At 46.5% G+C, this 24,958-nt stretch overlaps 1 protein-coding gene and 1 non-coding gene across 3 annotated transcripts in view; both read right to left on the bottom strand.

Annotated features, from left to right (window-relative positions):
* The window catches only part of Wwp2 (WW domain containing E3 ubiquitin protein ligase 2), a 119,938-nt gene that overhangs the window by 6,134 nt on the left and 88,846 nt on the right, over positions 1 to 24,958 (bottom strand). Inside the window, exons 9-16 of one of the 2 annotated variants that reach the window (XM_027405952.2) lie at positions 21,134 to 21,223; positions 11,710 to 11,884; positions 6,863 to 6,917; positions 3,620 to 3,701; positions 2,972 to 3,100; positions 2,453 to 2,528; positions 2,135 to 2,206; positions 1,856 to 1,944 (exon numbers count right to left, since the gene is read on the bottom strand). In XM_027405952.2, the coding sequence (XP_027261753.1) occupies positions 1,856 to 1,944; positions 2,135 to 2,206; positions 2,453 to 2,528; positions 2,972 to 3,100; positions 3,620 to 3,701; positions 6,863 to 6,917; positions 11,710 to 11,884; positions 21,134 to 21,223 (768 nt within the window). Of the gene's footprint in view, positions 1 to 1,855; positions 1,945 to 2,134; positions 2,207 to 2,452; positions 2,529 to 2,971; positions 3,101 to 3,619; positions 3,702 to 6,862; positions 6,918 to 7,013; positions 7,277 to 11,709; positions 11,885 to 21,133; positions 21,224 to 24,958 lie in introns of those variants that run through there. The other variant, XM_027405953.2, reaches the window with a different exon arrangement.
* Positions 734 to 814, bottom strand: Mir140 (microRNA mir-140). The gene has a single exon (NR_105119.1). It is a non-coding gene; the product is annotated as a microRNA mir-140 (primary transcript).

The raw sequence follows: 24,958 nt of genomic DNA, 5'->3' as shown, positions 1-24,958 counted from the left end.
CAGAGTACATTTATTACAATGTCTAGAGCCTCTGGTGACAAAAGGGCTCCTCACATCCAGGGCCACCACGCACCACTGTGGAGGCTGTGGACTGTACAAAGGTACTATATTAAATTATTATAGACTGGGAGACAAGAAGGCTCAACAGATAAAGGTTCTTGCATCCAAGCCTAACAACCTGAGTTGAATCCCTATGATCCATTTGGTAAAAGATGAACTGAATCTCTGTAAGTTGTCCTCTGACCGCCACACATGTTACATGGCCCATAAGAACCCATACACATATACCTATGCCCCAAATAATGAAACCATAAATATACACATTTATTACAATGACATTTCTGCCCTGTGACGGTATCCACCCTGTTCCACCCAACTTGGTATGCAGTGCAATGTGCAGAATATACAGTAGCATATTCCCAAAACCCAAACCCTGAAAGCTCTGTGAGTCATTTGGCCCCTAGAAACCTCCTTCATTCTAGTTACCTTCTAGGTACCTCACTTGCATGTTGCCCTCCCTTCACCCCAGAACCCAAACCTGGACACATTCATCTCAACTGACGCCCATACAACAGATGCCTCAGCATCTAGCTGCACCCTGAGTGTAAACCAGAATTCATGGTCCTTCAGGGATTGAGCTAAAGCAGCAGGGAACACAGGTCAAGGGGGCCAACCCCTGGCTGCTGGTCTGTTTGTGGCTGTGTAGACGGAGTCCTTCGATGCAGAGGGTGCCCCGGTATCCTGTCCGTGGTTCTACCCTGTGGTAGAACAGCATGACGTAACCTACCATAGGGTAAAACCACTGGCAGGACACAGAGAGAGACACACAGGGCGGGAGCCACACCAGAAGCCCACCAAGCACAGCCTGGAGAGGTCACCATGAGAAAAAGAACAATCCATTCGCAGGATGGGGTCAATATAGAAGATTACACCACCAGAAAACAGGACCAGAGGTGGGCGAGCCCAGTGCCAAGCAGGAAGATATCCCACCACCACAAGGTCAGCAGGATGAGGGGTCACCACAGCCAAGACGCTCCTTCTCACTGCCAGGGCCCTCTGCCTGTTGTCCAAGGCGATGCTTTGCCAAACAGCCTGCTAACTTTTGTGGGGTGAAGGGAGCACAGTGTTTTGGGTTCTTTTAGGGATTTTGTTGACTGGTGTACATGCCATGCAGCAGGGGACGGACACATTAGATATGCTCTGAGAAACCTGACCTCACAGGCTCTGGGTGCCTCAAAAAGAAGGGAAGCCAAGAGTGATTTTAAGGGGCACCCACAGGCTCTAATAGTTAGCTATTGCCCACTGATAAACTTGACAGGTTGTTTTTGAAGTATAGAAAAAGGACATGTAGGCTGGAATAGAGCCATACACCATGTCCCTCCCCAAGAATCCTCCACACCCCCCACACACACACATAATCTAGTAACCAAAGGACTGAGGCTGACCCTGCTTCATGGCTCACTGGTACTAACCAGAGATTTATCATGAGGTTTTCTTCCTTTTCTTTTTGGAGAAAAGGTCTCAATGAGATCCATGCTGGCTTCAATTTTGCTATGTAGCTAAGGAATCCTGCTTTTATTGCTCAAGTGCTACAATTATAGATGTGAGTTACCATGCCTGATTTATGTGGTGCTAGGGCTCAAACCCAAGGCCTGATCACTAGACAAGCACCCTACCTTAACTGAGCTGCAACCCCAACCCAAGAGATGATTCTGAATATCACACCAGGGCCTCCCTACTCATGCAGGAGAACTCAGGGGATAGAGAACAGCAAGGAGGAGGTGGCTTTCTAGCCATGGGTCCTGAAGCCAGAGGACATGGGGTAGAGCACAGCCCTCTGAACACCCTAGCTCACCTGGCGATGCCGCCGTAGTCCAGGCCCTCCTCACCACGCATGATGATGTAGAGCCGGCGGCGCAGGTCGTAAGGTTTCATGTTCATAATCTGGGGAGACAGGGCATCCGGCCATCCTGCCCCTGACCCCAGCACAGCAGGCAGGGATGTGGTGGCAGGGGGCTCTAGGGTTTACTGTCTAGCAGATATGGTCACCAATGCTTATGCCATGATGTGGGGGTTAGGTGATGGGAGGAAGCCTGCTTAGGTCAGGATCCCAGCATCAATAATATTCTCTAACCTGTTGGAAAGAATCCTCAAAGAGTGTCTGTCTGGAAACACTGATCTTCACATGGCTCGGTAGGGCATTTGACTGAAAAGGAAAGAAAAATCTTAATTGGGGCTTCCCAAGGCTGCCCACTCAATGGGCTCTCCCATCTGTGATAACACAACCCCATACCCTAGGAATAGAAGCCTACTCCTTAGAGACAAGCAGTTCAGAGTGGGACAAGCATCTTGCACCCATCTAAAACACACGCACCCCAGTGCTATATGAGTCTGAGAGACCAAGCTTACAGTTCTTAACAGCCACACACCCATGGAAGACCCCAGAACTCACGTGGCAGAGGAACCGGAACTGGTGATACTTCCACCGAAAACTTCGGTCGTAGGCACCAGGTGAGCCTTGTTTTGTCCTGGCAAGAGCAAAGGATGTGCCAGAACCTGTTTAATTTCTCAGAAAATGAACAGCCCATTCTGAGAGCCCTAGGGAAAGTGGATGCTCTGCTCCCTAGATTTAAAAAGTGAAGCAAGACACAGAGGGAGTGACTGCCGCTGAGAGTGAAAGACACATGGAGACAATGCCACACCTCTCACTTATAGAGGTCATATACCTCCCACATCCTGCTCACCCTGGGCCCACCCCTTAGGGGTCACATCCACATTAGCACTAGAGGGCAGTTATCAGCACAACACACACACACACACACACACACACACACACACACACACGGTATCTCAAATCTATTGGTGGAACAAGATGCCACTGCACACAGACCTCCCCCACCGCCCCCAGCCAGCTGAACAGGACACACTGGGTTGTGCTGGGAGACAAGGCTATGGCTGTGAAGGTCCTTACCCTGACTCGAACCCTGGGCGAGGATCCTTAAAGGTAGTGGTTCGGGTATTGTGGTCCACAAAGTACCGCACACCCTCACTGGTGTACTTCATCTCCCATCCTGGGGGCAGGGCTGGCTCCTGAATCATCCTAAAAACACAGAAGGGGGTTATGGGCTGCTGTGTGCTTAGAGGCTGGGGTCTCCAAAGTCCTACTTTGTCTTTGCTTTCTCCGGGCTCTTCAGAGCCTTCTGTGGGGGAAGGGGCACACCAAGGATATGAACCTGGCAAGACTCAAGTTGTGAGAAAACAGGTCATGTGCAGAAAGGGCCCTTTATTATGGGCTAAAATGCTAGTCGTGGGTGGATAGCAAAAACTTGAGACACCAAATGTCCCAGCCCTACTTCTGAGGGGCAAGAGTACCTTCAGCTTTTTGGCAATCATATTCTCAGTGCCTGCCTGTGACATCCTTCCATGTCCTCTGCCCACCAGGAAAGTATGATGCTCTCACTATACTGCTATGTGTCCTGAGACTCCTAGGTCCTCATGAAAAGCTAAAGGTCCCCTAATGTTAGCACTGTGAGGCAAATGCACAGGCTATTTGACCACAGCTGGAGTTGCACAGAAACCCTCACCCCATTCCTCAGGGCCCCTCTGCCTGAGTCCTCACCCCTGGGTCCGTGGGTCCTCCCACTGGGTAGTGCGTGTGTTGTGGTTCACGTAATACACCCGTCCATTGTCCTGCCTCTTCTCTGCCACAGGAGAGAAAAGGAGAGTACAGTCAGATTCAAACAGTCCATCCCTTGGCTCCGCTGCCTGTGTGATGAGTTAGGATTTCTGTTCCCATCACCACCCTATTATATATAGAAGGTTAAGAGGAAAGAGCCTGGCCCAGTCACACTTGTTACCAAAGAGCCTTTCCCTGTTGCAGGGCTGGAGAAGGGTACACCCATTCCCAATCCATGTCAGATGGAAGGGTAATATAGCAGTATAGATGGGGCAACGCTGCTGAACCAGGGACATAACTGTATCCAGCTGTACAGTATGGCTACCCTGCCAGGTTCCTCAGCCTCAGAGAGGAATGCAGGGTGGGTGGAAGAAAACCAGAAGCAAGCTCCAAGCTTCAACAGGCTACCTTTCCCAGGAAGTTCCTGAGCCGCAAAGTTGTTTCTGCCCTGGCAATAAGCAGCACTAACAGCACTCACTGTTACAGTGGCACAGTAAAATTAAAGAAGCAATGATTATTATTAGTTCCCAGAGCTAGGGGAACCTAAAAACTGCAAAGGGGAAGAAATAGGGAAGACCAGCAGGCTCTGCTCCCCTATAAAACCACGCTGAGACAGTTCCTGTATGTCTAAGGTCTCTGACTTTACCTTATCTGTTGTCTACACAACTGAAACTATAAACACACTTTGTCAACTACACCCTCACAAAGCTAAGAAAATAAAGGAAAGAAAGAACAGGAGACGGCAGAACCTTCAGAGACTTCCAACCCCCAGCTAGTGGATATGCTGGGCCTTGGAAAGCAGTGCCCATGCTTACCCCAGTTTCCACCTAAGGTATCTGAGGGATTGGCTGTCCTAGCTTAGGAGCCACTGTTGTAAACCTTCTACAGCTGCTCAGGCCAACAACAAAGCAGGGTAATCTGTCCAGTTGGTCTGAGCCCTGGGCCACTTGGCCTTGTGCTGCTGCTGCTTGGAGGCTTATGTACCTACTGGGCAGCCTTCAGTGAATAGTTCTGTAGTGTGGGGACGGGGACAGCCTTTTGTGAACACAGCAGCACCATGTTTTAGGGGCAAATGGACTCAGAAACATTTGTCACGTGCCAAGGCTGGTCAGGACAGATGTAGCTCTAAACTGGAGGTGCCCCTGTCCCCCACCATCAAACAACAGTTAGGGACAGCCTTGGGGGCTCCTTGGAGGAGCACAGTGGCACTTGAAACCTCAAGGCAAATAGAAGAGCAGCAGGCTCACCATTAAAAGTATTCTCCTGTGGCCTTGCTTTCCCATTCTTCTTACCATTCGGGAGGAGGCAGCCCTGATACAGCCCTGGTGATCACAACCCAAAGCCCCAAACACTGTATTCTTGGCACAATGTTTTCTTCCAACACTTGGACTCTAGCATTCCTCCTGTCTCATCCTCCACAGTGCTTCAGCTACAGACAAGTCCTACCACACACAGCCTAAAGTGTTCTTCTCTCACTTATATATGGAGCATTCCTGCTTTTCTGATAGAAATAAACAGCACTGACCCTGAGCCTGACTCTTCTCCTATCTCACATGCTTGCACACTTTGCACCTGTGAACTGTCTTCCAGCCTCCACAGTTCTCTCACTGCTGACTGCCATTTAGCAAGACGGCTACAGAAAGAAGTAACTGCGGCTGAGCCGGGGGGTGGTGGTTCACACCTTTAATCTCAGCACTTGGAGATTCGAAGTCAGTTTCATCTACAGAGCAAGTGCAGGGCAGGCTCCAAAGCTACACAAAGAAACACATCTCAAAAAAGAAGAAGAAGAAGAAGAAGAAGAAGAAGAAGAAGAAGAAGAAGAAGAAGAAGAAGAAGAAGAAGAAGAAGAAGAAGAAGAAGAAGAAGAAGAAGAAGAAGAGGAGTGCATCTGATGGAGCTGCACTGACTGCCTGAGCACAGCCAAACTCCAGTCTAGACTCCAAGTCACCAGCTACCATATGATGCTGCAGACTCCTACTTAGCCTGATGCATTTTCCCTGCCTATGTCAGAACTCCCAAGTTTTACCCTCACATTTGACCCACTAGTCCTTGGGGTACCAGTAACGTTATATTGGGGGCCAGGGAACCAGGCAAGTTATCTATGCTATGGGGGTTTCCTAGCTGAAATAAAGAATCCATTATCTCCAGCTAGGATACAGGAGCCTCTCGGCACCCTGGAATAAACAGGAGCTCAATGATACTCTGGGGGAGTTGACAGAACCTCTTAAATTACTACCAGGGAGCAGCTGTGTCTGCATCGAGACCTAGTCCCAAAGGAGCACATCCCAGAGGTGCCCTTGACATTGAGCATCCCAATGGTACTTCCCCACCCACTTAAGACCATCTGTGAGTACCACCAAACCATCCTTAACAAGAAACTAAACCCAATACCTGCTTATTCCTGGGAAAACTGCTCCTTTTGGCATCAGGGAGTCTTTAAGATTGAATAAAAACCCTGCCCAGCTCAGAAAGCTGCATAAGTTCCTGGGTCTTGCCATTTCTATTAATAGTTTTTTTGCACATACTCCTTCCTAGAATAGCAATGAAGCCTACAATCTCTCCCAAGTCATGGATGTCTGGCCCTTAATGGATGTCTGTGCCTTAACCCTTGGCAAGTCATACCAAGGACCCGGGATAGGTAAGAAGCAGCTACTGTTGAAAAGGGATCCCTAGCCACTAAGTAGCAGTGCTGCGCTCTCAGGACCAATACCCAGTGTGCATCTCTGCTGGCCTGTGGCCTCCTTCACAGTAGGACCACAAACACACTAGTCAAAATTAGGCTGGCGCCCGTCCTCTGGTGTCTCAACTGCAAAGAAGAAGACTTGTTATCAGAGCCCCTTATGCCAGAGTCACAATCAGAAAGAAGTCTGCATGGACACCACATAGGTCAATTAACTATGGGATTCAGTAGATTCCTGAGTCACCACCCTGGAACTCAGGACTCAAGCACAAGAGCCCCGCAGTCACTTGGGGAAACCTTTCTTGGGTCACATTCCTTTAGCTGTAGCAGATGGCTGCTGCAGTAGCACAGGAGAACCCTGCTGGCTCTACCACTGGCTGCCATTGCTCCAACTGGGTGTCCTCAGCACGTATTTAAGTGCAGTGAAAACCCAAGGGATAACACATGCAGGAGATGGGGACAGAATCCTGTGACTGCCAAACAGAAGCCAAGAACTCAATACTTACCCCAGCCAGGCGGGAGGGGGCCCAGGGGATCATGGTCAGACGAAGCACTCGAAGACTAAATACAAGAAATAGCAGAACGAAGAAGTTAAGAAAAAGACAACTCTGTTTAACAATAAATGGATCAATAGAAGTAGAAAAGCCAAAGACTCACTTCCACATTTTAGCTAGCCCTTAGTAGAAAACACAGCAAGACCTTAGATAGAGCATCTGCTCCTTTAAAGTCTTTGTTCCAGAAAAACCAGAAAAAGAAATCTATGCAGTGATCGAGGGCTAGGGGCAGGGAGAACAAGTGGGGTTAGAGGTGATCCAAGGATGGTGAGCAAGGGCCCCAGAAGCCAGGCCTGGGCATGGCAGGAGGGCTCAGAGCAAGCTCACCCGCCAGCTCACTGCCGACCTCTGCTCAGCTCCCGGAGGCCAAAGCAACTGAAATCCTCACCACCTCCAACTTTCTCCAAGAACCACACACAGGAGGGGAAAAAATACCGCAGGCCTTTCCAATGAAATCATTCCCACAAGCCCTGCCCACGCCCAGGGCTTCCTGGCTGGGGCCCGGCCCTCCTCCCGCCACCTCCCTCCTGGGTGTGCAGCATCCACCCAGACTGAGGGCACTTTCATGCCCCAAGCCCCTCACCTCCCCCAGGAATGTTTTCCTTCCCTGTCACAAAGCACCTTTATTCTTTCTCTGCCTGAACCTGAAGTTGCTCAGTGTTCTGCATTTGCCTGTCTGGGGAGGTGGGGCTGGGGCTGGTGAAAGAGAAGGGGGAAGGGGCTCTGGGACAGCAGGATCACTATTTACACTAGTGCCCCATCAGCCTATTTCTGCTTCAAGGTCCCAGGGGAAGGGCTGCAGTAGATGGAGAGTTCTCATAGCCTTCGGGAAGTGGGGGGGTGCATGGTCAAAACCTTTGCAGAGTTAAATAAAACAAGCACTGTTGTACTCCTCTCTCCCCCACTCAAGCATTTTTATTTCACTTATTAGAATTTGATCATCATATTAGGGATCAAGTTCTAAATGCAGACTTTAGGCTACAGACCTGGCTGGCTCCATCTGGGGATGACAGACACACACACACACACACACACACACACACAAGAGCAGGAGGATGAATGGGGCTCAGTCTGGGCTTGAGCAAATACTGGTGGTGCTCCACTGCCAACCAACCCCCGACGTAGCCCTCCCTCTACCTCCACTGAAGGGACAGAGGAACTTTCTTCCCAAGGTGGCAATACAGGCTCCTCTTCTAAGTGAGTTCCAACAGAGTCATTTAAGTATTGAATCCATAGGTGCCTTGATAGGACAGAGCCCCTTTCAGTAGAGGGCCTCCTGCCACATGGCACAAAGGAAGCTGTACAAAGTTGGGGGAAGCTGGCCTCAGTCTGGGGCCTGTTACTGCCAGCTCCATCCCAACTCAGATATGCCTCAATGCTGAAAATCTCCCCAGCTCACACTGGTCAACAGGGTAGGGGTGAGTTCTGGAGGAGTAGGTGGGAGTCAGGTACAGCGCCCAGTAAGACTCCTTTTCAACTTCGCTTTGGAGTTAAGGGGTAAGAAGTCTTCATGAAAGCAGTTAGCAGTAGAAGCTGAAGAATGAGTGTGAAACACAATGCTTCCATCAGGTAAGAGCCAGACTGAAGGCAGTGGGTCAGCGCTGAGCAGAAGGCATGACTCCGAAGCTTTCAGGGACTGAACACAGGTATTCACACATGCTAGGTGAATGCTCTTACCACCGAGCATATGCCCAGCCTGCAAATGAAACAAGCCAGGTGTGGTAGCACACACAGACCTTTAATCCTAGCAGTTGGGAGGCAAAGGCAAATGGGTCTCTGTGAGTTTAATCCTAGCCTAGTCTACACAGCAAGGTCCATGCCATCTGGGGCTACATAAAGAGAGACCCTGCCTCAAAAAACAAAGAACATCAGCAAAAGAAAACCAGAAAGAAAGAAAAAGAAGAGGTGATTGGCACATAAGTCTGGCACTTCAGGCTCTTTGGAATGTGTAGATAATGTATAAAGTATCCCAGGTTCTAGCAGGTCCTCACTGATGGCACAGAGCTTGACACAAAAATATTCACAAGCCTCTTTTTTTTTATTGAAATGAAATCTCCATAGTTCAGGTTGGCCTCAAACTCAGGCTTACACCACCTCCTTGCCTCAGCTTCCCAAGCAGCTGAAACTACAGGTGTGAACCACTATGGTGAGCTAACAACCCTTTTCTTAACCCTTGATATTTGTGTAATCTTGTTGTCTCTATTTCAAACTTCCTAAAATGTTGGCTCTCCCTCATGACAGCAGGTCTTTACTACATTTCCTTAGCACCCTCCAGCTCCTAGCATACCTCACCACATCCTCAGTCTGTAAGAAGGACAGAGAAGAACAGGGAGACAGGAAAGAGCAGGATGAGACTGAAAAACACAACACGGGAAATCTGAACTGATGGACACCAACAGTGATTTTACTGTTCATAGCTAAAGTGGATCATAAGAAAGGAAAGTACACAGAAGTAAAGGAAAAACATTAAATAAAAGCTTTGCATCATGACCAGAAAACCCAAAGAACACCTCCATGCCTTCACTGGGAACCAAATGCCCCCTTTCCTCAGCTTCCCTGAGGGTCCAGTGTGCCACATAGAGCAGACAGGACAAGGAATCTGATGCCCAGAAGAGAACACCTGCAGGTGCAGGTAACTCTGAGAGATAAAGCAGTGTCCTTCGTTACCGGAAACACGAGTGTGACTGCTGAACCACCTTCTTGGTTAATAGCCAGGGATGGAGGTCCATGATGCATGTCTTGAGCCAGAAAACTCACATGAGTGCAAGTTCCTCTGGGATGAAGCACAAAGTCCCAGTAATATTTCAAGATACAAATTCAGAAATAAAGAATGTCTAGCAAACACAGCTGAGGGCAGGAAAGACTCTGGGAAGGCCAGAGGGTGCAGAGCACAAGGTATGCATCGAGTTTGCAGGATGGGCCTGATGGGGCCAGAGAAAAATCCAGGTGCCCAAGGACATGGTCCAAGGGCTTACTGAGGGAAGGATGGAGCCCTCTGTTTCTGGACAGTACAATCTGAGTCCACACTGCAGGAACCACAGAATGACCTGCATCGGTACTGTAGAGCCTGGCTTCCTCCTTTAGTCAGCAGAGGACAGGTGGAACGAAAACAGAGGTGCCACATAAACAGTAGCCTGTGGAATGGTGCTACTGCAATGACACAATATGCAAGACTGTGCTGATGTCCTCAGTGGACCACAGCAGGAACACAAACACAGGGCAAAAGGGGTTGGCATGGGTGAAGCAAGAAAAAATATGGGCACGCTGATTCAGAGCAACAAAGACACCTTAGGCAGTAAAAAAAGAAAACACCAGGGCTGGAGAGATGGCTCAGAGGTTAAGAGCACTGACTGCTCTTCCAGAGGTCCTGAGTTCAATTCCCAGCAACCACATGGTGGCTCACAACCATCCATTATGAGGTCTGGTGCCCTCTTCTGGTGTGCAGATATACACGGAAGCAGAATGTTGTATACATAATAAATAAATAAAATCTTAAAGAAAGAAAGAAAGAAAGAAAGAAAGAAAGAAAGAAAGAAAGAAAGAAGGAAAGAAGAAAGAAAGAAAGAAAGAAAGAAAGAAAGAAAGAAAGAAAGAAGGAAAGAAAGAAAGAAGGAAAGAAAGAAAGAAAGAAAGAAAGAAAGAAAGAAAGAAAGAAAGAAAGAAAGAAAGAAAAGAAAACACCAAAATACAGAGCACAGTAACCCAGGGAACATGGAAATGGTGTGTGCATATGGAGGCCGGCCCAGGGAGGGATGGCAGGAGTCAGCAATCCCGATGCCCTTGGGGCCCACTTAAAACTATATTTCATGTTCTCCAAAGTGCAGTAAAGAACAAGATCTCAGTTTAAGCCCAGCAGGGGGAGTTATGCGGGGAGGGTGGTGGGGGGACTGCTAGCACAGTATCAGTTCTTAGTCTTCCTAGTCAAACCCTGGGTCAAGGCCAAACCCCAAAATAACTGTATGAAAGCAAGCCTTCTTACTTGTAACCAGGACATGGCACCATAGCAAACGAGAGGGAAAACCAAAAGCAGGAGAAAACCAACAGCGACATTTAGAGCAGACAAAAATAAAAAAAAGGTTCCCACCACATTTCTTCAGTACAAGACGTCTTCTATTTCACAGAACAAGGTAACTCCCCCTAACCCAAGCAGAGCCTCTATGTCTGCCGCCAAGACAAGAAAACCATTCCACAATACTCAGAAAGAAAACTGGTTTTGCATTTTTCCATTTCTCAAGATACCCCATTCCTGCCCCAATCCAAACTTCTACCCTGAGGGCTTGCTATAATAAGAAAGGTGGGCAAAAAGAAAAACTGCAAAAAGACCAAGTGGAAGTGAAGCTTCCAGTCCTACCTAGACAATCTACGAAAGAACGTGAAGTCTGGGCCAGAAAAGAGGATTCTTTTCACAGTTTTTTTGTTGTTGTTGTTGTTGTTGTTGTTGTTGTTGTTTGTTTGTTTTTTGTGCTTTTTAAGTTTGTAGGGAAGTTGGATAAAGAAATCACAGAAGAAAGCTGTCTCAGGCCTTCTGAGTGTGGGAGCCACGGCCGCTATGAAACCAAACAATGATGGCAAATCCAGCTTCCGGTACATTAGTGCACTCATCTGAGACAAGACATGGAGTTACTAGGTTTAGAAACTTGAGGAATCTCATTGCAATGAGTGAAGTCTGTAGTGTCATAGTCTTGACATCTCTGGCTATCCATTGCTCCTGCTCAACAAGCAGTCAACAGAATGCGTGTGGCTGCAAAACCTAATGTGCAGGGAGTCACCCCATTCTTGGCAGGCTCTGGCCCTCTCACCTGGTAGAGGAATCTTTGGCTGAAGTGTTGCATAGCCCCCTGGAGCTGATTCCGCTGTGACTGCCACTGCTCATAGTTGCGAACGTACTCAGCAGTTGGGCGCTGCCAGGTGGTTGTCCGGGTGTTGTGATCCACGTAGTAAAACCTTCCTCGGGGGTCTGTGCGTTTTTCCCACCTGGAAACAAGGAGCTCAAGCTGAGATGGCTACCTCGCCAGCACTGCTGCCCCGCCACCCCCCCCCAATAAATTCTAGAAATATTCTCAGGATGTCTTATAAGAAATTGACTTGTTGCCTGGGCCACAAGTAAGCATGTGGCCTACTGGGACAATCAAAATGTATCTCAGGATATTTTCTGGTAAATTCTAGGGGAGAAAAAGTCTTCCATTTTTTCTGAATCTGAGTAGAAAGCATAGAGCCAGCCCAACTTGGAACACCAATTTTTGTGATTTATTTCTCTAAAAGGACAGTGATCTCTTGGTGTTATTAATTCCCTAGCTGCACCTCGCCCACAGCCCTCCTCTAACATGGGCACTTGTATATCCACAACACCCTGCTCTCCACTGTTGTTCCTGACAGGACTTTCCATGGACTCTGGGTTGGGGCCCCTGTGTGCTGCACCCACCCTTCCTTCTGGGTCTGCCTGCTCTCATCTGCTGATGTAAATCACACAGTACTTTCCGAGTCAAGGCTCCAAAGTCAAGTTTCTGGAACCAGAGTGTCTGAAGGTGCCTTTATTAAGCCATTTTCCACCCTTGATGTTACAGCCCACTCTCCTGCAGCTGTGGCATTCCTAACTCCCAATCCTTTCTATGTACCCTATTTTCTCCCTCTGGAAGCTTCCAACATCTTTTCTTGGCAGTCTGAGATTCCATGAGATGAGGCTTGGGTGGGTCACTCTTCATTTTCCAAGCTGAGTACTGGATGTGGGCCCTGTTAATCTGAATATTCACACTGCCATTTTGGCAATTCTTTTCTTTTTGGTTTTTGAGACAGGGTCTCACTATGTAGCCCTAGCTGTCCTGGACCTCATTATGAAGGTCATAATGTTCTGTGGCCTTGAACTCACAGAGATTCACCTGCCTCTGCCTTTGGGTGCTGGGATTAAAGGTGTGCACCACCATGTCTAGCTCACTTTTTCTTTTCTTTTGTTGTTGGTTTTTGTTTGTTTACTTTTGTTTTTACAAAACAGGGTTTCTCTGTGTAACACACCTGGCTGTCCTAGAACTAGCTCTTGTAGACCAGGCTGGCCTCGAACTCACAGAGATCTGCCTGCTTCTACCTCCAGAGAGCTGGGATTAAAAGTGTACACTACCACCACCCAGCTCAGTTTTTTCTTTTTTTTTCTTTTTCTTTTTTCTTTTTGGTTTAAGATGTGGTTTCTCTGTGTAATCATTTTTTCTTTAAAATTTTTTATATTATGTTTTATTTAGAGTGTGTGTGTATGTACATGTATGTGTGTGTATGTGTATGTGTGTGTACATGTGTGCCAGAGTGTACATGTGTACATATGGTAGTCAGTGGACAAGTATGGGAGTCTATGGCTTCCATAATGCTACGTTTAGTGGCAACCACTTTTACCCATCTTGCCAGCCCCTGGTTTTGGTAGTTTTCTATTTTTGTTGTGATAGTCACTCCCTATTCTCTGTCAGTTCTCTCTTGCTAGGACTCATACTTGGGTACCAGGTTCCCTAAGTTTTATCTTCTAATTGCCATGTCTCCAAACATTCTAATAAGCTTTGGATTCTTTTTTTTTTGGTTTTTTTGTTTGTTTTTTTTTTTTTTTTTTTTTTTTTTTTTTTGTGTGTGTGTGTGTGTGTGTGTGTGTGTGTGTGTGTGAACCATGGTGGTCGGGAGAATCTTGCAGCCTGACTAACAAGCAGCCAGAGTGCTTCTTTGTTTATACAGAATTTAGGAAGCAGGGATACATTCATGATCTCCTTCTCTTATACTGAGGCTGTATTTTTATTTTTCCCCCAAACCTTTGAGGATATTAATTAAAACTTAGAAGCTGGGCATAGTGATTCATGCCTGTAATTCCAGTATTCAGGAAGCTGAGACAGGAGAACCACTGTAAATGAGCCAGGAGCAGGCTCAGTCCTCAGGTGGGAGCTGCAGGCTGTGCTTGTCTTACTGAGGTAGAGGCTCAGCTAGCTCATCCAAAGGTCCTCAAATGTCCCAGTCTGCAGTTCTCCTCCTGTAGGCTGGCCAATTTCTCCAGCAAAACAAAACAAAACAAACAAAAACCCCTCCAGTCTTCATTCTAAGGGATGGTTTCTTCAGTCCATCTATTGTTGCAGTTATGGCTTGTGCCCCTAAATACTCCCTGGTTGTCTGAGAAGCTTTTCAGGGTCAGTAACAGGTGTGTGTGTGTGTGTGTGTGTGTGTGTGTACAGGAAGTATGTGCTCAAGGTGTGTGTGTGTGTGTGTGTGTGTGTGTGTACAGGAAGTATGTGCTCAACCAGAGTGGTGACTGACAACCTGGGACTTGAACTGCTCTTACAAGAAAGCCTTGAGGTGATCTCCAGGTTTCCATCTCACCTCGCACTCCTCCTTAGGGTCTCTAGTGCTCCTTGTTGCAATCCAGTTAGATCATTCAGACTGCAGGTTTCCTCAGCTCTACCACTTAACTGTCAGCAAAGACATTTAGATCACTATCTCCTGTGTGCTGTCTGTCTGTCTGTCTCCCTCTTCCTCTTTCCCTTCATCCTTCCTTCAACTTCTCTCTGATCTTCTGGCCTCCAATTCCTATGCTACAATTATAGGCATGTACAACCACTCCTGGCTAGATCTTATTTTTGAACATTTGTGCTTTTCCTAAAATGAATTTATTGCCATTTTAGCAAGTTTTCAGGAATAATGGAATAGATACGCATTCATTCTACAGGTTTATCTAGAAGTCCTCCACTAGGTGAACTTCAAACTTGTTTTTTTGATTTTTTGTTTTTTTACTTTTCGAGACATGGTTTCTCTGTGGCTTTGGAGACTGTCCTGGAACTTGCTCTTGTAGACCAGGCTGGTCTCAAACTCACAGAGATCCACCTGCCTCTGCCTCCCAAGGGCTGCGATTAAAGGCGTTCGCCACCACCGGCTTCAAACTTCTTTTTTGAGACTGATTTTTGTTTGTGTGTCCATGTGCATACATGTCATATGTGTGTGAGTGCACTGGGAGGCCAGAAGAGTGTTATGATGGAGGAAGGACAGAAGAGGTCACTGGTTACTTCTCCGCCACTTCACTCATCAATCAGGTTCTTACCCTGATACCTGACTCCCAAGTTTTTTGTTGTGGTTGCTTTTCAAAAAAGGGTTTCTCTGTAGTTTTGGAGCCTGTCCCTGGAGCTAGCTCACAGAGATCCGACTGCCCCTGCCTCCGGAGTGTTGCTGCGATTAAAGGATTGAAGGAGTATGCCAACACTACCCAGCTGACTCCCAAGTTTTTATTGAAGTTTTTTATTGATTCCCCCCCCCCAAAAAAGGCTGAGCCTTTCTCTCAAGCCCTCCCTACTACTTCTTATGTCTCTCTACATGTCCTCGGTCCTTCAAAACCTCTATGGCTAATTTTGGCCAGCTAGTAGCTAGCTCCTCTCTCTGATTCAAAGTAAACTTCATTGGCAGTCTCAGTTGTGTCAGAGTGGGATCAAAATATCCCACAACAAAAGAGGGCACTGACTACTCTGGAGTTGGAGTTACAGATGATTGTAAGTTACCTGACATGGGTGCTAGGACCCAAACTCAGCTCTTCTGGAAGAGCAGCAAGCACTCTTAACAGCTGAACCATCTCTCTAGTTCCAAATTTCCAACTTCTAAACTAGATAATTCTTCATTTGTTTCCAATAAAATCTTGTGCAGTCACAATCTTTAAGAACAGAGCAGTGTTTGAAGGCTGAGTCAGCCTGCTAACTTTGACTCCACCTCCACTTAGCACCAAAAACAAAGGAGCATCTGGTTTTACTCGAACCTTCCACTCTGGCAAAACTGTTCCATGTACCATTCCCTACAACCTTTCAGATTCACACACACACACACTACACCTCCACTGACCATCCTCTTTCTCCTATGTAAGTACAGCCCTCCTACAAATGTCTGTGGGGCTTGTCTAACACTGACCTTCTACAGTAATCCCTCTCTCTCTGCCTAGCTCTGGCCTGAGCATTACTCAGGACCGACCATAGAGCACAAGATGCAGCCTTGGCTACCAGGTCCAATGCTTTGTGCTCCAGAATAAAAGTACTGGGCTGCACATATGTCGCCATGAATTTGCTATAACAGGGTGGCCATAATAAAGTGAGTCCTTTGACCCAATCTTGTTTGTTAATCAGTAGCTTGCTGAGATAATGGTTTTCTTTGCTGTTTTAAAGTCACTATGATAGTGATCATATCTCACACTGCCCTGGGCAGAGACTCCTCTTATTAACTATGTTCAATGTGTATGTTCTTTATGGGTTTCCTACCACAAAAGGAAGAAAGAGTCCTTCACTTAAAATTCTGGAAGAGCTGTGTTGGGTACCAAGGGGGGCAACTCCCATGAGAAAATTAAAAGTATCCTGGGGAGGCAGGCTGTGACTAGGTTGTATGCAGGCTTGCCTAGCATGTATGAAGCCCAATATCACATAAACCAAGTGAGGTAATGCACACTGGGAATCCCAGCATTTGGAAACAGAAGCAGGAAGATCAGAAGTTTGAGGTCAGCCTTAGCTATATAGCAAGCTTGAGCTACATGAGAGTCTGCCTCAAAAAAAAAAAAAAAATCCAATAACAGTAACTCTATCCTAGAAAGAAGAAAGCTTGATTGGTGTCCCACCTTAATACCTGATGAATAATATACCCCTAGCCATCCTTAGAACCCCATCTTTACTTCAACTCCACCCAAATGCTTAATATATCAATGTCTACACAACCAATAGGAATGATGACACAACCTTTAATCCCAGTGCTTGGGAGGCAGAGGCAGAAGGATCTCTGAGTTTGAGGCCAGCCTGGTCTAAAGAGTGAGTTCTAGGACAGCCAGAACTGCACAGAGAAACCCTGTCTCAAAACAGCATTCCTGTTCTAAAGTTCAAATGTCCAAGTCATACTGTTAGGTCAATGCTTGATAATTAGAGAAACCCAAATGTTGTTGGATTGGATAATATGGAGCAATACTGCTAACTGCCAGGTCCAAAGTTCCCTTCCCTGCAAAAGGCTGTGCAGGTGGCACTGAACTAAACAGAACTTTGGCCAGGTAAACAGGCAAACAAACCAAAAGGTTTCCATTTAGTAGAAAAGCAGCTCTCTTCTACAGTTGCTGCTTACCAGGGACCTTCCTTAAGCTTCTGCCAAAGGTCAACCACAAACACACCTAGTTCTAGAGCAATATGGACAGTCTGTATCAGCTCAAATCCCCACTCTGCTATCATATAAAACTGGCTTGCTTTCTACCATATTGCTCTTCTCTCTGCCTCCCCACCACCTTGAGATGGCCTTTGCATCTGATCCCAATAAATCTTCTTTTCTACTCACAGAGTGATCTAGTTCTGTAGTTTTGATGTACCATAACTTATACTAACAACATGGAGGTTTGACTGCAGGGACTTTTTGTTTTGTTTTTGTTTTTTCAAGACTAGATCTCATTATGTAGCTCTAGTTGTCCTGAAACTCACTGTGTAGGTTAGGCTGTTTTCACTGAGATCCATTTGCCTCTGCCTCCCAAGTGCTGGGATTAAAGGCATGCACCATTATGCCTGGCTAATGACATATTAATTTAGAAGCATGCATTGAAATATGGTTGAATCCAGCCAGGCATTGGTGGCGCACGCCTTTAATCCCAGTACTGGGGAGGTAGAGGCAGAGGCAGAGGCAGAGGGGCAGAGGGGCAGAGGGGCAGAGGGGCAGAGGGGAGAGGGGCAGGGGCAGAGGGGCAGAGGGGCAGAGGGGCAGAGGGGCAGAGGGGCAGAGGGGAGAGGGGCAGAGGGGCGGAGGGGCAGAGGGGCAGAGAGGGGCAGAGGGGCAGAGGGCAGAGGCAGAGCAGAGGGCAGAGGGCAGAGGCAGAGAGGAGAGAGGCAGAGAGGCAGAGAGGCAGAGAGGCAGAGAGGCAGAGAGGCAGAGAGGCAGAGAGGCAGAGAGGCAGAGAGGCAGAGAGGCAGAGAGAGAGGCAGAGAGAGAGGCAGAGAGAGAGGCAGAGAGGCAGAGAGGCAGAGAGGCAGAGAGGCAGAGAGGCAGAGGCAGAGGCAGGTGGATCTCTGTGAGTTCGAGGCCAGCCTGGTCTCCAGAGTGAGTGCCAGGATAGGCTCCAAAGCTACACAAAGAAACCCTGTCTCCAAAACCAGACCCCCCCCCCCCAAAAAAAAAGAAAGAAAGAAAGAAAGAAAAGAAAAGAAATATGCATGAATAATAATGTATATGATCTCCCTCAAAATAATATAAACCAAGACAAACAAGGAAGGTGGATGAAGAGTATAGATCACAGACTGGAAATGTTTTTCTATAAAGTAAATGTTTAAAAATTTCTGGGGCCATACAGTCTATGTTGCAGCTACTTGATTGTGCCACTGAAGAAAGAAAGCAGCCATTAAAAACATAAACTCAGGCCTCAGAAGACTGAGGCAAAGAATTACTATAAGTTCAAGGATAGCCTGTGCTGTGAGACAAAGTGAGTTCCAGAAAAGCCTGGGCTTCAGAATGTGAAGCCTGTCTCAAAAAACCAACCAACTGTGACAGATGTGGTGACACATGGCTTTAGTTCTAGCACTCACTCAGGAGGCAGAGGCAGGCAGAATTATGTTGAGTTAGATGTCAGTCTGCTACATATTGAGCGCTAAGACAGCCAAGGCTACACAGGGAGACCCTGTCTCAAAAGCAAAACACCAACCAACCAACCAGACACAACAAAAAACTCTCACATAGCCTCAGTGTGGCTCAAAAGTACAGTGCTTGCCTACCATGCTGGTCACACCCAAAGCACTGGGTGTGAGCCCCTATCACTGAAAGGAAAAGAAAAGAGTGGTTAGCAAATTAATGTGGTCATGTTCCAAGAAAATATTATTTATAAAAATGGGTGGAGGGATTGATTTTATCCACATGTGTCAATCCCTGGTACAGATAAAACTGGCTAGGAGTAAGTGGGGCTCATTATACTATTCTCTCTATACCTGAAAATTTCCATAATAGTATAAAATTTCCATTATTTCCACAATAAAATGTGAAAAAAAAAACTAAAAAGCCAATGTTTAACTTTGGTAGCCTTCACTTGAGTCCAAGTAGAAACAGAGGAGCACGAGGGATGATAGACGAGGAGCACCACTCCTAGCAAAGTAAAGAAGAAAAGGAAAACCCAATGCTCTACTGGAAATGGGAGTGACAGCAGTACATCTGTGGAAATTTGTGGAGCCAGAACTTAACAGGGCACAGAGGCTCGTCCCAGAGCCACCGCCCCCTCCCCCCCACGCTCCCGCCACCTCAGCCACCATTCTTTCCCTAGGTAAATTGGGAGGATGCTGGTCATGTTTATGGAGGAGCCCTTCATGGCTGCACTAGGTGGATTGAGGGCAAGTCTGTCTGTCTTTCTTTCTCTCTTTCTTTCTCTCTCTCTCTTTCTTTCTTTTTTAAATAATTTCTTTATTTTTGTTTTATATTCATTTTATGCATGTATGTATGTCTGTGTGAGGGTGTCAGGTGCCCTGGAACTGGGGTTACAGACAGTTGTGAGCTGCCATGTGGGTGCTGGGAATTGAACCGAGGTCCTTTGGAAGAGCAGTCAGTGCTCTTAACCCCTGAGCCATCTCTCCAGGCCTCAAGGGCAAGCCTTTCTTGAAAACAGAATTCATTCCATTTCTTAAGCTCTCAAGACCAGGAGACAAATGTGGAAAGAACTTTCTGTCCCTGGCAGATAGGAAGTCAAACCCCTTTTCTCCTTAAACTTGGACCATCTTTCCCCACTTGGAAGTCTTTCTCAGTCTTTGGTTTTGGAGAACTCCACTGTGTTCTCATCAAGCCCAGAAGAATTAGGAACAACCTGCTTTGGGGGGCAGGCTGTACAAGGAAACGTAAGCTCTCTTTTTCTTTGTACATGTGTATGCATGATCCATTTGTGTACATGTTCATGTGTGCCACATGTATGTGCACATACATATGAAGGACAGAGGTTGACATTGGTGTCTTCCTCTATTGCTCTCCATATTTTTTTTTTTTTTTTTTGAAGCAGAGTATTTTACTGAACCACTGAACCTGGAACTTACCAATTCAGCCAGCCTGGTGGGCCAGTGAGCCCCAGGGATCTCCCTGTCTCTGTCTCTTCTGTGTTGGCCTTACAGGTACACACCACTGCACCTGGCCTTTTATATGGGTGTGGGGATCTGAACTCAGACCTTCATGCTTGCCTGGCACGTACTTTACCAACTGCTCCATCTCTCCAGCTATTAGTCCCTCTTTTTTTTTTTTTTTTTTTTTTTTTTTTTTTTCGAGACAGGGTTTCTCTGTGTAGCTTTGGAGCCTATCCTGGCACTCGCTCTGGAGACCAGGCTGGCCTCGAACTCACAGAGATCCGCCTGCTTCTGCCTCCCGAGTGCTGGGATTAAAGGCGTGCGCCAACAATGCCTGGCCTTAGTCCTCTTTTTAAATAAGAGATTTCTATTTACATTATATGTATGTGTGTGTATGCACACGTGTGACTGCCACCAGAGCCTAGAAGAGGGAATCAGACCCCCTAGAGCTAGAGTTACAGGTGGTTATGAGCGGTGCACCTGACCTGGGTTTTAAGAATTGAACCAGGTCCTCTGGAAGAGCAGTCAGTGCTCTTAATCTCTGAGCACTTTCCTGGTCCTTGGCTCTCTTTCTTACTCACCCTATACCCTAATTAACCCCAGAGACACTCAAAACATTATAGTATATCTTAAGAATGAGGGCTGAATTAAGGGGACTGGATAGGAAAAGTCATCAAGAGACCCAGGGTGCCAGGTGGTGGTGGTGCACACCTTTAATCTCAGCACTTGAGAGGTAGAGGCAGGCAAATTTCTTTGAGTTCAAGGCCAGCCAGGTCTATAAAGTGAGTTCCAGGAAAGCCATGGCTAAACAGAGAAACAATTACAAAAAAACAAACAGAAAGAGACCGACCCAGGGTAACTAACTATCTGCTGCCTCTGAAGAAAGGAACTGAACTACCATTCTCATAAGGGTGTCTCCACACAGAAAGCTGCCTAAGACCCAGGAAACTTCCCCTCAGACCTGTCTCCAGGACTCACAGCCCCATGGGCACTGAGAACCACACAGTATTAAAGCTCTGGCCATGAGGTGGGGCCACTGTCGCACATGTGGAGTAAAGGACAGACTGGAGGTAGGGGAGAGTGGGAGGAGGGAAAGTCAGCAGAGAGACAGGGTGTGACTGAGACTGAGAGAGTAGTAGAGTTGCCTGGGGGAGATCCCTGGTACCCATTCCAGAGTGTCAGGCCTTACCCTGGAGGAAGAGGTCTCTCCCAGGTGGTGGTCTTGGTATTGTGGTCAACATAATAGACACGTCCATTGGGCAGCTCTCTTTGCTCCCATCTGGAAAATAAAACCAAGGGGAGGCATGACACACACAGTCAAAAGGTACAGTCCCAGGAAGTAAGTCCTTCACTGTAGATGGGTTCAAAAGAAAAACAAAAACAAAAACAAAAACAAAGATGACATTCAAGGGCAGCCCAGTGTCACACCAGCTCTGTGCTGATGCTGGAATCCTCCTGGCAAAACTACGGAGCATCCCTTTACAGCAGAGACCACTGTATAAATCCCCCTGAGCCTCACATGCCTTCATTCTATGATTTCTTCTTTCTTTTCTTAAAGATTTATCTTTTATTATGTGTATGTGCATGTGTGTCTCTGTGTGGTATATGCATGTGAGTGCAGATGTCCATGAAAGCAAGATGGAGGAACTGGATCCCCCTGGAGCTAGGTTACAGGCAGTGGTGAGCCACCCAGCCTGGGAACAGTACTAAGGTAATCTGGAAGAGCACCTCAGTGGTGTGCTCTTTCACCACTGAGGACCCGTCTTTCTAGCTGCTCCATGGTTTTTCAAATCAGCACTTCTTGAGTGTTGTAGGATCAAAGATCCCTTAAGAATACAATGGAGGGGCTGGAGAGATGGCTCAGGGGTTAAGAGCACTGGCTGCTCTTCCAGAGGACCTGAATTCAATTCACAACTATCTATAACCCTTTCCTGGCATGCAGGCATACATGCAGGCAGGATACTGTATACACAGTAAATAAATAAATCTTTTAAAAAAAAGAATACGATGTAAATTGAGAATATTTTCTTTCTAAAATGAACTTCCAACAATAATTTGCATGCCAGTTTCTGGGTTTCATGGGCTTTCTGCCTTTTAAACTACCACAACCTGCTAAAATTAAAAACTATCATGGGACTTGAGAGATGGCTCAGCAGTTAAAAGCACTGGCTGCTCTTCCAGAGGACCGAGGTTTGATTCCCAGCTTATAACAATCTGCAAGTGCAGTCCCAAGGGATCCAATACTGTCTTCTAGCCTCTGAGGCCTCTGTATGTGTGTGGTGCACAGACTAACACTTGAGCAAGAAAATGCTCAAAGACAAAAAATAATAAATAAAATCTAAAAAAAAAAAATACCACCTAGTCCTGTTCTAGCTTTGTGTATATTTATACTGAAATCTTATTTATCTATTTATTTTGAGACAGGGTCTCACTATGTAGCCAGCGATGTTTATTTTTAAACTGTAGGGTTCATTAGCAGAGAGTCATGTGTAGAGCCTGGCATGGATCCAGGAACATGGTGCACTGTTGTCTGATGACTGAGCTTCAGTCTGTGTGTAAGTTAACATGAGTCTGGGAGACTAAGGGTGGCTCCTGTGTGCTAATGATGCTGAGAACCAACCAAGCCAAGCAGCACAAAAACAGCCAAGGCCCACCATCCCACACTCCTGTTACCCAGACGCCCATGACCACAATATAGTAAAGGACACACAAGTTTGACACAATGCTGTTTTGTGAAGGATGAAAACAGTCCAATGATCAATTTCCCTGATTTCATTTGCTTCTACTTTGGGGTAATGCCTGGTCTTTTGGGAGGAAGTCAGTATAGTCTGTGCTGACAAAAAGCTTGTTTTTAAAATATTATCATTGCCTGTGTATATATGATGCATGTGTGTAGTCACGTGTGTCACAGCATGCATGTGATGGTCAGAGAATAACTTTATGGAACTCAGGTCCCTCAGGATTGTGAAGCAAGGGCTTCAGTGCTGAGCCATTTCACGGGCTCTGCACATTTGTTTGAAAATAGGAATTTGTTTCAATGTGACTACTACTTCAGAGAATGAAGTGAGCAAAATGTAAGACTTGTGCTTCAGAATTTTACCTGTAAGAAACACTGGACAGAAACTGCCTCATTCAAACTTACTCACATAGAAATATTCAAAACCCACAGGAATCCACCAAATAGAGATGGGAAGTACAGGAACTCAAGGTCATCCTCAGTTACACAGTAAATTAAGGATAACCCCTCAAACACTGTCCTGAAAATTAAAACTGGATATGTACTATAAACCTTGGCATATAGCACATGCCTAATATGGGGAAGGACCTGGGATCTTCTTACCACTGTAAAAAAAAAAAAAAAAAAAAAATGAAAACAGGGCCAAATCCTAATAACAGTGGTCTGTTCATTTTGCAAAACTGTCCACAATAATCTGATGGGGTGTCCCCCCCACCCCAATTTTTTGAAACAGAGTCCTGCTATGCAGCCCATGGTAGCCTCAAACTTATCATCCTCCTGCCTCAGCCTCTTGAGTGCTGGGATTTATAGCTATGTATTGCCAAACCCAGTCTGGAATATCCTTCTTTAAAGGATAAAATATCTGTTGTAGCAACTGGAGATTCGAAAAACAACCTATACTGCCGTCTCTGCTAAGGGTCACATTGAACTAGCACTGTTCTGGGACAGTCTCTAGGAGTCAGTACCATGGCTGAAGACATCAAGACTAAAACCAAAACCCCCTTTGACAGCCCCTTCCCAAACTATAACCAGACTAGGTCTTGCACTGCTGCGAGAAGGTAGTGACTGCAAAGGCAAGAGATATCTCCGTGTGTGAGTAGTACCCACATGTGTACAATCCTTCAGCTCCATCTCATGAATCTCAGCCCGGATGACAGCAGAGCAGAAGGCACATTTCCTGGGAAGAGCTGCCCTGACTCTGTCCACCTCTCCTCTTTCTCTGTGTTTCTTCCCTGGATACATGACGGTACCTACCCTGGGACCCTGAATCATAATGCAACTACTAATAAAAATTCACTGGAAAAGTTAAAAACAAACAAAAAACCCTCAACATATTTTTCTTTTATTCTTAAAACCCTTTTATTATATAACTCATCAGTATATGCAGTTTCCATTTTAACTTTCATTTGAAACAGGAAATGGCTTTATTACGCCTTGCCTAATATTTTAATTTGAAGACAGGCAAATACTTGAAATTCCAGGCAATGGATGCCTTTAATCCACACAGTGGTATTGAACTGCCAAGATACACAATTGTGTTGCCCCTCTCCCTCCCTCCCCTGCAGCCCACAGAGGTGGCTGTTTTAGCTCACAGGCCTAGGCGAGGTCTGCCCTCCCATCTTTGATCGCAGCTGACCACAGGAAGGAAAGTCACTCTTTCAAGGACTGCTATTGTCCAGCCCTGCTCTGTATCCTTATGAACCCTCTCAACTGACTCAGCTAGGAAAACAGCAGAGGGACAAGACCTTCCTTCCACCACCTTGTTACTATCTACGCTTTTCCTTTTAAAATTGGACTCCTGCTCAGATTAAATGACTGTGGGGTCTTCCCTGACCCCCAGACTGGCTTACCTCCCTTTCTTTGAGAACTCTCACTCTTCCCTTACCTGCACAGCTATTCATGAGTCACACAGATCCCTTCCCCTCATTCATTCAGCACAGTGGGTCACTTCTGTCCCCAGCCTCACGAACGAGCCTCCTGCTTCTGCTGACCCACATAGATTAAGCTTCCCGACTATCTTGTCTTGGTCTCCTCATGCCAAGAAAACGATACTGGCTTTGACTTTTTGTCAGCATATCCCTGCCAGGGGTTGAGTTTCTGTCCCTTCTAAGCATCTTCCTCACACTGAGATGAAAAGCCTTTTCAATCCACTGCCGTGGGTCTTGCTCAACACTGCATCCAGGTCGTGCAGGTTCTATCCATCCCACTGAATAGCTTTCTTTGATACTCTCAGAAACAGTGTTCAAAGCACTGAGTTTGTTCAGGTCACTACCCAAC

The sequence above is a fragment of the Cricetulus griseus genome, chromosome 3 (genome assembly GCF_003668045.3).
Source record: "Cricetulus griseus strain 17A/GY chromosome 3, alternate assembly CriGri-PICRH-1.0, whole genome shotgun sequence".
Lineage (NCBI taxonomy): Eukaryota > Metazoa > Chordata > Mammalia > Rodentia > Cricetidae > Cricetulus > Cricetulus griseus.
Note: the sequence above shows the minus strand (reverse complement) of the source record. Positions and strands in the feature narration are given on the sequence as shown.